The sequence below is a fragment of the Chrysochloris asiatica genome, unplaced genomic scaffold (genome assembly GCF_000296735.1).
Source record: "Chrysochloris asiatica unplaced genomic scaffold, ChrAsi1.0 scaffold00321, whole genome shotgun sequence".
NCBI lineage: Eukaryota > Metazoa > Chordata > Mammalia > Afrosoricida > Chrysochloridae > Chrysochloris > Chrysochloris asiatica.
Window position 1 is genome coordinate 724,548 of NW_006408839.1, and position 14,024 is coordinate 738,571.

Below are 14,024 nucleotides of genomic sequence, written 5' to 3' on the forward strand. Positions count from 1 at the left end.
GAAGACCCTGACCCCACTCGGAATGCGTGGTCACCACCACCTAGTGGCCGTTGACCAAAGACTGAAGTGCGATTCCAATGAAACACTCTCCCCATCTGCAAATCTGTGACTAGAAACGAACCTGAAGATGTGCAGTGTAGTCTGGGAGCCCTCTAAAGCCAGGGCTCACTGAGCAAATGCTACCTCCATGTCTGTTAACCGAGTGTCTGTTCAGACAAGACAGTCTCGAGGCAGACGCTGTCATTTGGAGGAACTTAGGAGCAAGCGTTGAGGAAGAAAAGCTATATTTTCTCACCAGTCAGCCAGCTTTCTAAACGCCATTGTCGGGAGTGTCTGAAGGAAGTCTCCTGGACGGAAGCCCCCCAGGGCATGGAGATGAGTGTGCTGAAAGTCCACACACCATCCGTGTGGGTCCTGTGAGCGCCAGGAAGCTCTGATATCAGTAGCTCCTGAGAGCTCATTTAGGAACATCCTTCCAAATTGCTGTATGTTTCCATAGCATAAGGGAGCTTTGCCCGTTCATTTGGGGGAGAAGAAATCCTGTCTCAAGAAATAAACAGAACACCTCCTGTCACGTTTACCTCTGCACATATTGATTCTGGTTTTCAAATGGAATTTCAGGCGTGTCCACATCTCTTCTGTCACCTTGGAGCATTTGAACGGCGCTTACAAGGTGGAGGAGGGAGACGGTGACATCAGAGACCCATATTTAAAGCAGCACCTGGTGAAAACCTACTTCGTCATCAACCCCAAGGTCAGTGTTGCCGTAATGAGTCTGAGAGGAGCTTTGTTCTCCTAGGGTTGGAGTGAAGAGGGTACCACCCACCATGTATCAGACCAAAAGGTCAGCAGTTCAAGTCTACCCAAAGGCATGTTGGATGAAGGACCTGAAGGTCTACTTCCAAAAAAAATACAATCAGTCATAGGAGACTCTGGGATCCAGTTCTGTAAGGATCAGTCATTAAATATAGCTAGAAAACCATAGAATCCTTTATTAAAGAAAAATATCGAAGTGTAAAGCTATTACTTCCCAACATGTCCTCCGCTATAGACTTCTGAAGGTGGTGCTCCATCTCTCTGACCCTTCCCGCAAGAATCCTGTGCTCTTTGATACGAACCACATCAGAACGGCAGTTTAGGCCTCCTCAAGGGACTCCGATTGTGTTCCTTTAAACTATTCTCTGATTTGAGGGAACAAAAAATCTGAAGCCTATAGAGTGGGTATGGGGCAGTGTTTCCCATGAAAATTCCTTGGGCATCCTTGGAGAACGAGCAGATGCATTGTTGTGAAGAGGGGGGAAATTTCCTCAGCATAGCTTTCCTATCCTTTTTCTCACTAAGGCAGTTTTCCGTGTTCTGAAAACTTCTTCTTAATAAGCCCCTGTAACCATCCTGTGTCCACTGAAGAAAGCTATCAAGATAACTCCTTTGGAATCCAAAAAAATAAGCCTCCAACCAAACCCCCCGCCCTGAAATCAAACCGCCCAAAAAAACCCACTCAGAAGCCATGGTTACAGTTGGATCTTTTTGTTTTGAAGGTACCCTAATGAAATTAAGTCAGGTGTATTGCTGAGAGAATTTGTTGGCAGCCATCCATGGATCGTGGAGCCATGTTTAAACACATGAGCTGGAACCAAGCAGCAAGACTTTGTAACTGACCCTGGTACTCTGGGGCCTCCATGAGTCAGAATTGATATGATGGTGACTGGTTACTAGGGGAAGAAGGGCAGATTACTTACATAGCTAAGTGTTTCTAATACTGAAGCAGCGTAATTCCATAATCCGTTACTAGATTTTGCCTCTAGAATAACAGTTGCATGTGGTGGTCTCATTATACAGGAGAAGAAACCAAGCCTTTGTAAACATTTATTTACATATTCATGAAAGTACAGCTGAGCTGAACCACTTGTCACTGTAGGTTTTGGATGTTGGGTCCTTGAGTGTGTGAATCGGTGGAGGATGCTTCTGAAAGGCTGGCCAAGGCACCATCTTGAGTTCTAGGCAGGAGAAACATGAACTAAAGAGAACTGATCTTGGCCAAGCCCTTGAGGAGATAGACACAGTGGACACGTAGGAGAAAGGTCACAGAAGAAAGGTGTAAAAGATGAATAACTCTCACAGATATGTGTGTGCATGAACAGAGATGTAGTAGACTCATATGCAGTGAGAACCTCCATCACTTGGCAAACGCTGACCCTGTCTCAGTGACGATCCTACCTGTACCAGTCAGTACCAAGGAGGTCCATGTACAGTGTCAGACCAGAGCCATCTGCCGGCCCTGCCCAAGTCCTGCCAGAGAGGCATCGTCCATGTTCACAGACTCATAATCTGAAGTTCAGAAGGCTTCCATAAATCCCCCCAAGATCACACGGCTTCTTAGTGGTGCAAATAGTAAGAAAGTGCCCAGAAAGGTCCAAACTCAAATCCCAAAACCAAGGGAATCCAGTTTCTGGACTTGTCCTTAGGGTAGTGCCCATGAGACCCTGGCCAGGGGACGCTAAACTTCCAACTCACTCGACAACCAACCTGGGTAGGTGTGAGGGGTCTTCAGTCAGCTTGTGGGAAATAGGAGTCAGAGAGACTGGAATTTCTCCAACAACTTTCTGAAGCCTCCTGGTTTATGTGTCACAGCAAAATCACCAGGGAAAGAAACTCCAAAACTCGGTGCAAAGGGCGTGTATTCAAGCAAAGATAATACCGTGCCGCCACGTGACACCATCTGCCGTTAGAGAAATGGTCTCCGACCCCTCACTCGAGAAAAATACCCAGTCCTAAAGCCACTATCATCAAATGCATTCCCACTCATAGCAACCCTATGAGACAGAATCCAACGGCCCTGGGAGGCGTCCAAGGTTGTAAATCTCTATGGAAGCCTCGTCTTTCTCCTGCCAAGTGCCTGCTGGGTTTGAAAAACGTCTCTTTCAGTTAGCAGTCAGGCACTTAACTACTGTGCCACCAGGCCTTCTTCTGTGTAATGTAATCAGCATAATTTAGTACATCTGTTGGTGTTGTTGAATGCCGTCCAGTCGACTCTGACCCATAGCGGCCCTGTATAGGGTTTCCAAGGAGCAGCTGGTGAGTTTGAACCGCCGACCTTGCAGTGCAAATGGCTTTGGAATCTGGCGCATTAACCCACAGCACCACATCAGGACTCCTTAGTACATCTGGTTACCCTCAAATTGATTCTGACTCATAACCACCCCACAGGTCAGGACAGAATTGCGCCTAGGATCTCCAAGGCTGTAAATCTTTACCGGAGCAGACAGCCCCATCTTTCTCCTGCAGCACGGCTGGTGGTTTTGAACCAATGACCTTTCAGTTAGCAGCCTAGGGTTTAACCCATGTGACCACGAAACCTCCTTTAGAAAAAAAGGCACAGCCATCAGGGAAAAATAAAACATGAATAAATTCCATTCAAGTTTGTAATTTGTGAACATGTCCCTGAAAATGACAGTTATCATTCCTAAATTTTACACCCTATCAGATAGCTTGGGCCCCTGAAGGAATAAAGGCAGGAGTCGTAGAAGCTGGTAGGGGGAGTGAGAGGGGTCAGCCTAGCCCAAGGGAGGTTTGGGGGGTGGAGGGCGGGAGGCTGCTTGTGGCCTCTTCTGTGTGGAACGGGCTCCAATGCGTCCTGGGGCATGGAGTTGAGTCCCCTTTGGGAAGGACTCAGGTACACCCTGGCCCATCTGGTTTTAGAGCATGTTTCTCATCCCCAGGGAGAACGTCGGAGCCCCCAACACCTCTTCCGGCCTCGCCACAACCTGGATGGAGCCAAGATGAGAGCGTCTGTGCGCATGACCCGCTACTTGGAGTCCTGGGGGGCAGCCAAGCCCTTCGCTCACCTGCACCACAGAGACAGCATGACCACCGAGAATGGCAAGATCAGCACCACGGTATGTGCCCCCCTGCTGTCCCCTGGAGTCCACACTGATGGACATCATCCAAGCGCAAAGAACCTGAGCTCGAAGATTGACTCCAAGCTCATTCTGTATGCAAGCATGGCGGTCACATGATTCTAAAAACCAGTGACTCCAAGTAGGACACTGCTAGTTGTTGTTGTTAAGTGTTGTCAAGTCGGTTCTGACTCATAGCTACCCTGTATAGGGTCTCCAACGAGCGACTGGTGAGTCTGAACCGCCAACCTTGTGGTTCAAGCCAGCCTTGCAGTCCAGTGCTTATCCTCCAGCACCACACTAGGACTCCGTTCAAGACAATGCCGACTCATAGTGACCCTGTGCACAATAGGATGAGCCCTCCTCACAACTGCCATGTTTAAGCCCACTGGTGCTGCCACTGTGTCAGGCCATCTCGTTGGGGGTCTTCCTCTGTTTTTGCTCATCTTTCACTTTAACCAAGCCTTAAAGGAGCTCTGGTAGCGTAGTGGTTACGAATCGGGCTGCGAACCGCAAGGTCAGCAGTTCGAAACTACCAGCTGTTCCACAAGAGAAAGATGAGGCTTTCTGCTCCCGTAAAGATTTACAGCCTCAGAAACCCTGAACAGGGTCACTATGAGTTGGAACCGACTCCACGGCACACAACAACAACAACAATGGCCTTCTTTAAGGATTCTTCCCTTCTGAGAACATGTCCAAAGCACGTAAGACAGCGTCTCACCATTGTTGTTTCTAGGGGAGCTCTAACTGTGCTGCTTCCAACACAGATCTGTTCATTCAATAATTTTTGCTAACACCTCATTCAAAGGTATCAATTCTTCTTATTATTCATTGTCCAACTTTCACACACATATATTGTTGTTATATGCTGTTGAGTCATTTCCAACTCATAACGACCCTGCATAGGGATTTTGAGGAGCAGCTGGTGGTTTTGAACCTCTGACCTTGTGGTTTGCAGTCCAGTGCTAATTCCATAGCATGACAGCAGGATTGGCTTGGGTCAGATGCTCCTCAGTCCTCAGACTTTAAAGAGCTTGTGTGCAGCCGATTGGCCCCATGCCATGTGTCCTTCCATTGCCCCACTGTTGATTTGATGGGCATTGATTTTGGATTCAAGTAAAGTGAAATCCTTAACATCTGTCTTTTCTCTGTTCTACATGCATGGAGGTCCTATCATTTCTAAGAGCAAGTCGTTCAAAGTAGGCGGGTCATAACTGTACAAAAACAAAACAACTTGCAAATGAGCCCAAAATAATAATACGGTATTTTATTGTTGTACAATTCAATCAACAATTTGCAAATGAGGGGAGCACAAGTCTCCCCGTGGAGATCAGCGCTCCCCAGGACTGAAGGCTTCACATGGTTTTTGTGCTTCATGAGTATAAGTGCCCAAGGAGACAAAGCATGATGCAGCTCCAAAAGTTCCTGGAAAAAGGCTCTCAGCGTTTCATTCCACTTTTCCAGAAAATTTCAGAAGCACCTCAGACTTCATTACCAAGTCAGTGTTTACAAAGTAACTCCTGAAAATTTGGCTCTTTGCATTTTGTAGCTAAGAGACCTCATGACATCATGAGTACTGGGTTTGTTACTGACTGCCCTTTGGTATGGACGTTACATTACCCATGCATTACCCATATGCATGTGAAAATCGAACAAGGAGTAAGGAAGACTGGAGAAGAATTGATCCACTGGAATTATGGTGTTGGAGAAGAATATTGAAAAAATCATGGACTGCCACAAGAAAAAGCAAATCTGTCGTAGAACAAGTATGGCCGGGCTGCTCCTTAGAAGTGAGCATGGCCAGACTTTGTCTCTGATTCTTTGTTGTCACCAGTGCTTGGAGAAGGACATCATGCTTGGAAAAGTGGAAGGTCAGCGCCAACCAGGAAGACCCCCAAGGAGATGAATTAGCACAGCAGCAGCACCACGGGCTCAGACATAACCAGCATTTAGGAGGTGGCTACAGGACGGCAGTGTTTCCCCCTTACATGCCCAGGGTTGCTATAAGGGAGGAGCTAAGCAATGACAAGAAACCGCCACCAACACCCCCCTTTGCTCATCAGGAACGCCAAAGTTACACTCCTGCAGTGCAATTTCTAGTTTAAAAAAAAACCCAAGTTCATACGTTTGCAGTTGGAGGTTCAAAGGCAAGAGAAACCTTTAGAAGTCAAAGTAAGATGTCTTTTCTTGTTCCCACACACCTTTTGGGGTGTTAGTGGGCATTAGGCCTGAAGTCCTGTGGGTTAAAACCATGACTAATCTTAATTTTGCATCTTAACTTTTGAAACCAACACACAGGGTTATATACAATTGGAAGTGCCTACTGAAAACAGCTGTAAGTTTTTTCTTAACCATTTTGTTGCTATTTTTTTTAATTTTTTTTTTTTTATTCTGTCTTTCATGAAGTAGAAAGTCTTGAAAACCTTAGAAAAGACACATCAAAGCAATCTGCTCTTGGAGTTGGTAATCCACGTGTTGAGGGAATGAGCAGTAGTCCACTGTGCCTCTTACTTAAGGAGCCCTGCTTCCAGCATCTAATAAAACAGACGCCCCTTGTACCAGGCACGCATGCGATAAGATGGCCCAGATGGAGGAGAACATAGAAAGGCACATGTTGTTAGCTGCCACCAAGCTGGTCCCAGCTCATGACAGCCTTAGGGTACAGCAGAGCCAAGCATTGCTGTGTCCTTATGGGAAGTTATCCCACACGATGGGAAGTTGTCTACACTATGGGAGTTGTCTACACTATGGGACGATGTTTACACTATGGGAAGTTTGGATCCATAGACACATAAGCCAACCAAACCCTGTGCTGCCAGTTGGTTCTGATGGAGCAGGCGTGACGTACAGAGCAGAACTGACCCATGGACTTTCCAGAACTGCCCTCTTCTTCCTGTGGAGCTGCTGGTGGGTTCAAACCAGGACTCTCAGCAGCTGAGCGCTTGAGCCACGGGATGATAGGGTTCCTTCCATACACCGACAGGAGAAGGGAACAGTTATTTCAGCTAAGCACAGAGAACAATTCCAGCTGCATTGTTAGATTTGATGACAATCTCAAAGCATAATTCCAGGTTTAGTGACATCAACCATAGGCAAGCAGCTGAGCACAAAAAGAAATTGTAAAGTGACCTCGTTTTCCTTGGCGGATGAGGAGAAACACGCCGGGGCCTGCGGTGATTGAAGTCGTTGGGTTAGTACGTGACACAAGACTTTGACCAGATGTGAAGGACAGCGTCTCCATGCTGTTGTTAGGTGTCATCCAGTGGATGCTGATTCACAGTGACACCGTGGGACAGAGTAGGACTGATCTGGAGGCTTCCTAAGTGGTCATCGCTCGGAGAACAGAGAACCTTGTCTGTCTTTCATGCAGGTGATGGTTGGTTCAGATGCCAGCCTTTCAGTTTGCAGTTGACACCATTAGCAACACACAGCGCCCATCATTCCCTGTGGCCTCCAGCACCCTCAGGAGAGCCAGGTGCCCAGCACTAAGACATCACTGTGAAAACCTCTGGAGGCCCTCCACTGCCACACTCAGGCAGGACTTCAGCTCAGGAACCTGAGAAGCCACTCACCTGGGACACTTGCTACAAAACATTAACCTTTTCCAGTCCTCGGCCTTGTCTACTGAGTAGAGGGTCTTCACCTGGAACCCTATCAGGATCTCCTGGAGGGCACGCTAAGTCAGAGGGCTCAGGGCCAAGCCTGAAGGGTTTGGGGAGGGCTGGAGAATACGCCCATCTGACAAGTTCCTGTGGACCAGGGTTTCCAAGGTTTCACATCTTTTCGGGAGCAGAAATACTCATCCTTCTCCCGTGGAACCTCTGGTAGTTTCGAACTGCTGACCTTGAGATTAGCAGCCCGACTTGTAACCAGTATGCCACCAGAGCTCCTGAGGTATCTGATACCATGTTGTTATTGTCAAGTGCCATCATTTGTTGTCATTAAGTGCTATCAAGTCAGTTCTTACTCACAGCAACCCTGTATAGGGTTTCCAAGGAGTGACTAGTGGGTTTGAACCGCTGACCTTGCAGTTAGCGGTCCAGAGCTAGACCCATAATAATTAGGAGCAGGAACATAAGCGTATACTAAAACAGCGGTATTCACTGCACCGTTATTCAGTAAGCAGAGAGGTGGAAGCAGCCCAATTGCCCGTGAACAGATGAAGAGACACGGAAATGTGGTCTGTGCACACACGGAGTGTGATTAGTCCTCAGTCGTAAGAGAGTGAAGCGCTGATCCACCCTGTGACAAGGACAGACCTTGAAAACATGAAGCTGAGGGAAAGCAAACAGAAAGAATCAATACTGTGTAATCTCGCTTATGTGAACTCTGTGGAACAGGCAGCTGCATAGAGATCAGAGTGGGTTACATGGTTACGTGGGTCTGGGGCGTGGTTGCTGAAAGGGTTTTGAACTTCTGTTTGTGGGGGGATGGAAATGTTTTGGATAAAAATAGTGTGACACCGTAGGATAAGGACTCGACTGCAAGATCGGTGGTTCAAACTCACCAGTCGCTCCTCAGAAATCCTACACAGGGTCGCTGTGACTCAGAACGGACTTGACAACACTTAACAACAACACCTGGGGTTGTACAACATGGTGACGTGATACCACTGAATCGGACTCTTAAAGATGATTAAGATGGCTGGTTTTATATTATATATATTTTGCCACAGTAAATAAAACACTTTTTTATAATAAAAGACGAAATGGTCTACATTCTTACCATTGCAAAATTCCCCTTGGAATATGTGTTTAGACACTAATAACTTTTCTTCTTTTAATAGGACGTACCCATGGGTCAGCACAATTTTCAAAATCGCACTTTAAGGTACAGTATCTCTTCTTAAAGGCCTCGTTTTCATTTGCTTGTGAAGTTGTTGTTACCCGTTACGGTCATTGTGAGGCTGTTTGTCCTCCAGAGCAGCTCCTTGTGCAAAGCCCCGCCATCATGCTTTCTGTTTGTAAACATCGGATTGTTAGAGTCACGTGCTACACTTCAGAATGGGAGCACGCCACCCAGTACACATTGTAGAACTTTACTTTGTTTTCTTAACAGACTTTTGTGAATAGTAACGTGCAGTGAAGAACAGGGTTTTCTTCAAACGCATATATTCTTTAAAATATCACATGTTTATGTTGAGTTCGAGAGATAAAGCAAGCTATCTGATTCATGGCAGCCTTGTATGTGTCAGAGGAGAATGGTTTGCTCTATAAAGGAGCTCTGGTAACGTAGTGGTTACGAATTGGGCTGCGAGCTGCAAAGTCAGCAGTTCGAAACTACCAACCGCTTCGTGGGAGAAAGGGGAGGCTTTCTGCTCCTGTAAAGATTTACAGCCTCAGAATCCTGTACAAGGTCGCTATGAGTCGGAACCGACTCCACGGCACATAACAACAACAACAACAACATAGGGCTTTCAGTGGCCGCTTTTTTACAGAAGTACATTCCCAGGCCTTTCTTTGGAGGGCACCTTGGTGGACTGGCATTGCCAGCTTTATGGTTCACAGCTGAGAGTGGTAACTTTTGGCACCATTCAGGCATTCAATCCCAGATAAGCCCAGCCTTTCTAAGGTGAAAAGAAAGGTTCCTGCTAAAAGGAGGAATTCCGCAGAATGTCCACACTGGCCACCCATCACCATAAGTTGCGCCCATGAGGTCTTCTTTTGGGTGCTGCTCCAAGAGTTTTACTTTTTTCTTGGTTTGGAAATTAAGGTCTTTCATACAGAGGACGTTAGGATAACGAAGGAACAATCCAGAACTCAACAGGACACTTTACTGGCGCTATCAGTCATGTTGGAGGGACAATGGGAAAAGACAAGGCCCCACATAATATATGTTGTTTGAGAAGAAAATTAACACGATTCGATTAGTAATTGATGAAGTCAGGCGATATGCACAGCTCTCCAGAATCGGCCTACATGTCGGTATTTGTCCTGCCACACATCTGAACTTCTTTGTAGAGCTGTGAGAATTAGGCAGTCCTTTGCTGTACAAATTATTGGATTCTTGGACTTTTGCAGCATTATTTTTTAAGTGGCATATAGCATATTAAAGAAAATTTAGCCAATTTTAGGAATATTATGGGCCAAAGGGTACGTGAGTCCTGTGGCCATTAAGAGGCAAGAATATCCAGGACAGCTGTCCACAGATTTTTCGTGGACATTTCTAGAGATTTTTCCTGGACATGCCATGAACATTCTAGAGATTTTTCATAGACATTCAGTGAATTTTTCATAGACATTCCATGAACAGTCTAGAGACTTTTCATAGACATTCCATCAACATTCTAGAGATTTTTCATGGACTTTTCGTGGACATTCCATGCATACCCTTTCACTTGAAATTTAATACCTCTTCTGTTATCTCTCTACCCTTCCCCTCAATTCCGCTTCACGGGTCTATTTTTATATCAATATGGTAGACACCCCGTAGTATGTTTGGGCAAAGCCTTCTGGGAAGAGTTGTTGCCTGGATCCCCTTTGACAGAAACAAATGGCTGCAAAAACAACCCAGAGCCCCAGTTCCAGCCACGAGCCCTGGTGGCAGGACAAGTTAAACTCTTGGCTACTAACTGACCTGTTGACGGATCAGATCCATCCAGAAGCCCCATAGAAGTCCCAGTGACGTACTGCCATAAAGATTATAGCAAAGCTATGAGTCAAAATCGGCTCCGTGGCACGCAACAACAGCAATAAGGCCAGCAGCACCAAGACCTAGCTGGGTGGTCATCTCGGTGATCCCAAACCACCACTGCACTCCTGGCCTTCTACCTCCTGTTTCCCAACTTCCTCTGTGGTGCTTAGTCTTTGGTGACCTCGTGGCCTCATGGAGAGAATGCCACTTATGAGTCAGACCTGCCTAGGATTCTTGGTGGCCCTTCTTGACCCCATAATACCAACCGGACCAACAGATGGCCTCATGGCCTGTTGAAACATTCACTGAGAAGGCGGTGCTCTGTGGAGACAATGGCCACTCATGAAGTGGAATGGCATAGTGAGGACCGTTGAAAGATGGCGGTGGGCATGGCAGCAGGCAGATAGTGGGCCCCAGAGCAGGACAAGGGCAGCAAATCCGAGCCGAGCAAGTGTCAGAGGGACCAAAGCTTGACTGTTGTTGTTGTTACATGACATCGTGTCAGGACCAACAGAGCGGCCTCTGCACAGCTGGTCCTACACCTGCCACACAATCATTGTTGCTACACTTGTAGCCTAGATAGCAGCCCAAGAATGCCTGGAGACCAATTCTTCCACCAACTTTCTGATGTGGTGCTGTGGGTTAATACGCTGAACTGCAAAGTAGACTTGAGCTGCAAGGTCGGGCGTTCAAGCTCACCAGCTGCTCCTAGGAAACCCTATATAGGGTCGCTGTGAGTCGGTGCCGGCTCCACAGCACTAAACACCAGCAACAATACCTGAAATAAGACGTGTTGTTAAGTGCTGTCGAGTTACTTCTGACTCCTAGCTACCTGCACATTATACAGAGCAGACTGCTCCGTAGGGCCTGATGGGCTGCCATCTTTAGGGAAGCTGATCACTGGCTCTTTCTCCTACAAAGCCACTGGGTGGGTTCAAACTGCCCATTGTTCCTTTAGTAGCCGAGTGTTTAACTGTTGCGTACCCCAGGGCCCCTATGTAAGTCTCTGCTTGGTTGGTTATTTATGTGCTGTGGAGTCGGGTCCAACTCATAGCGCCCCTGTACAAGGTTTCCAAGGCTATGATTTTTATGGGGCAGAAAGCCTGACTCATCTTTCTCCCATAGAACTGCTGGTAGTTTCAAACTACTGACCTTGAAATTAACAGCCTAACTTGTAAACACTACACTACGAGAGCTCCCTAAATAAGACTCTTGTTGTGGTTGTTGTTGTTATGTGCCGTGGAGTCGGTTCCGACTCACAGTGACCTGTACAGGTTTTCCAAATCGGTAAATCTTTACGGGAGCAAAAAGCCTCATCTTTCTCCTGCGAAACAGCTGGTAGTTTCGAACTGCTGACCTTAAGGTTGGCAGCCTGATTTGTAACCACTATGCTACCAGAGCTCCTTAAATAAGACTCTAGTTCTGCAAATTTCTGGAAAACCAACCAGAAGGAAACAAAAAATGGCAAGTTGATCAACCAAACAGAGTGTGTGCAGGGGATTTCCAGTGTCAATGGGGCCCACCGGAAAAGACAGTTCTGAAGGCACCCAGTCAAGACTCCGTGCATGTCTCGGCAGAGAGAGCGTTCACATCACAAGCACTAGGTTCTTAGAGCCCACACACTGCACGCATGCCCACAGCGCTGTGTTTGATGCCTGCAATGATGACACTGTGCATAAGCGCTAAGGCCCATGTTTGCTGAGCCCCAAGTGCTCATTGGTCCCCTCAGTACACAGAGTGACTACACATTCTCATCAGCTGTCCTCATTGCTTTTTCTGTGCTTATGACCAGGATTAAATAAATTTGGGCATCAGAGAGAAAAAACCTTACAATTGGCTTTGTTGTTGTTGTTGTTAAGTGCTGTCGAGTCGGTTTCGACCCATAGCGACTCTGAATAGGGTTTCCGAGGCTGTAAATCTTTACGAGAGCAGATCACCTCATCTTTCTCCCGCGGAGCAGCTGATAGTTTCGAACTGCTGACCTTCCGGTTCGCAGCCCGATTCGTAACCACTACGCTACCAGAGCTTTAGGAATAATAATAGTCTCACCAAGAATGTTTCATTGTCTTTGTAGAACCAAATCGCAAAAGAAAAGGTTTGAAGAAGAATTGAACGAAAGGATGATCCAAGCCATTGATGGGATCAATGCTCAAAAGTGAGTTCTTTTTAACCTTCAACAGACCTCTCTGAAAATGACTTCTCATTCACCGCGAGTTTTGTGACACTTACATGTGGCAAAGTCAAGTGGCCTGCGATCATTCATTCATTCATTCCACCTCCGTCGTCCTTGATAATAGCTCTGCTAATAGGATGTTTTCCTCTTTAAAAAAAAAAAAAAATGTGCTTTTCAGGTAAGTCACGATGTAAATAGAGAGGGAAGCATGAGGGTGTGATCGATCACCAAGTGGGGTTTGTAAAAATCCATAGGAATTCTCAAGGAGAAAATTGTTCCCTCGTGTCCTATGACTCCAGCCATCCCAAATGCAATGAGTGCCTGCAAAGCCCGACAGCATGGCGGTGTCTTGTTCATGGCAAATCCTGGAAGAAGGGTCTTCAGCGTGAGAGACTGAAGTCACTGGGGCCAGAATGCCATTCAATCAGTGAGGGGAGAAATTGCTGATGTCGTTTCCAAGAGTTCAAGTTGTTGTCTGATGCCACAGAGTAGATTTCGACTCATCGCAAACCCATGTGACAGAGATCTGCCCCTCAGGCTCCGGTCCTGGGGTCTCTTCTTCCATGGAGCTGGGGCGCCGACATTTGGGTTCGTAGTTGAACACTTAAGCATTGCACCCCCAAGCCAAAACCACCCACTGCCAGCGAGTCCATGCCCACTCATAGTGACCCTATGTAGAGTTTCTGACAAGGTAAATCTTGACAGGAACACAACAATCCCATCAGTCTCCCTCAGAGAGGCCGAGGGGTTTGAACTACCAACCTTGATGTTAGCAGCCCAGTGTTTATCCCACAGTGCCATCCGAGCCCCTTGAATAGCTCACGAGTCGTGGATACTTCAGAAGTGTAAAGGAGGTGTTGACTTGAAGGCGGGGAAGGAGGATGGTGCTCACCGTCTGGTGGTCTCTGTGATGTTTGCATCCTGGCTGAGCCCCGAGGCAGAGGGGAGGCCCACAGTATGGCGACTGGTACACGGGAGAGAGTCAGCACACATTCGCTGAGCGAAGCTGCAATGGAAACCCCAGCAGGCCCAGTTGAAAAACCTTCATGGGCCACTTACCCTCCTTATAAAAACCTAGCCATTTAGTTTTTATGCAGAAAACTGACTTGTGGAAAGAATAAATGGTTTTACCTGGGACTCTTTGTTTCCAAGATTAAAGGTTCTCATTCATACACGGCTTTGCAAAATGCATATGTGTTCTAGATTGTGGTTTGTAGGTATTTGATTTTAGAAAACTCCTGAGGGCTTCTGGAAGAACCACATGAGTGCGTATATGTGGGTGTACATGTGGCATGCATATGTGTACAGCCTGTGTGTGAGGG

At 46.9% G+C, this 14,024-nt stretch overlaps 1 protein-coding gene across 1 annotated transcript in view; it reads left to right on the forward strand.

The window, feature by feature from the left end:
• Positions 1 to 14,024, forward strand: part of ADCY2 (adenylate cyclase 2 (brain)) — a 403,615-nt gene that overhangs the window by 288,344 nt on the left and 101,247 nt on the right. The window contains exons 9-12 of the mRNA XM_006875344.1: positions 622 to 754; positions 3,720 to 3,896; positions 8,683 to 8,726; positions 12,604 to 12,684. Coding sequence (XP_006875406.1) covers positions 622 to 754; positions 3,720 to 3,896; positions 8,683 to 8,726; positions 12,604 to 12,684 — 435 coding nt within the window. The remainder of the gene's footprint in view (positions 1 to 621; positions 755 to 3,719; positions 3,897 to 8,682; positions 8,727 to 12,603; positions 12,685 to 14,024) is intronic.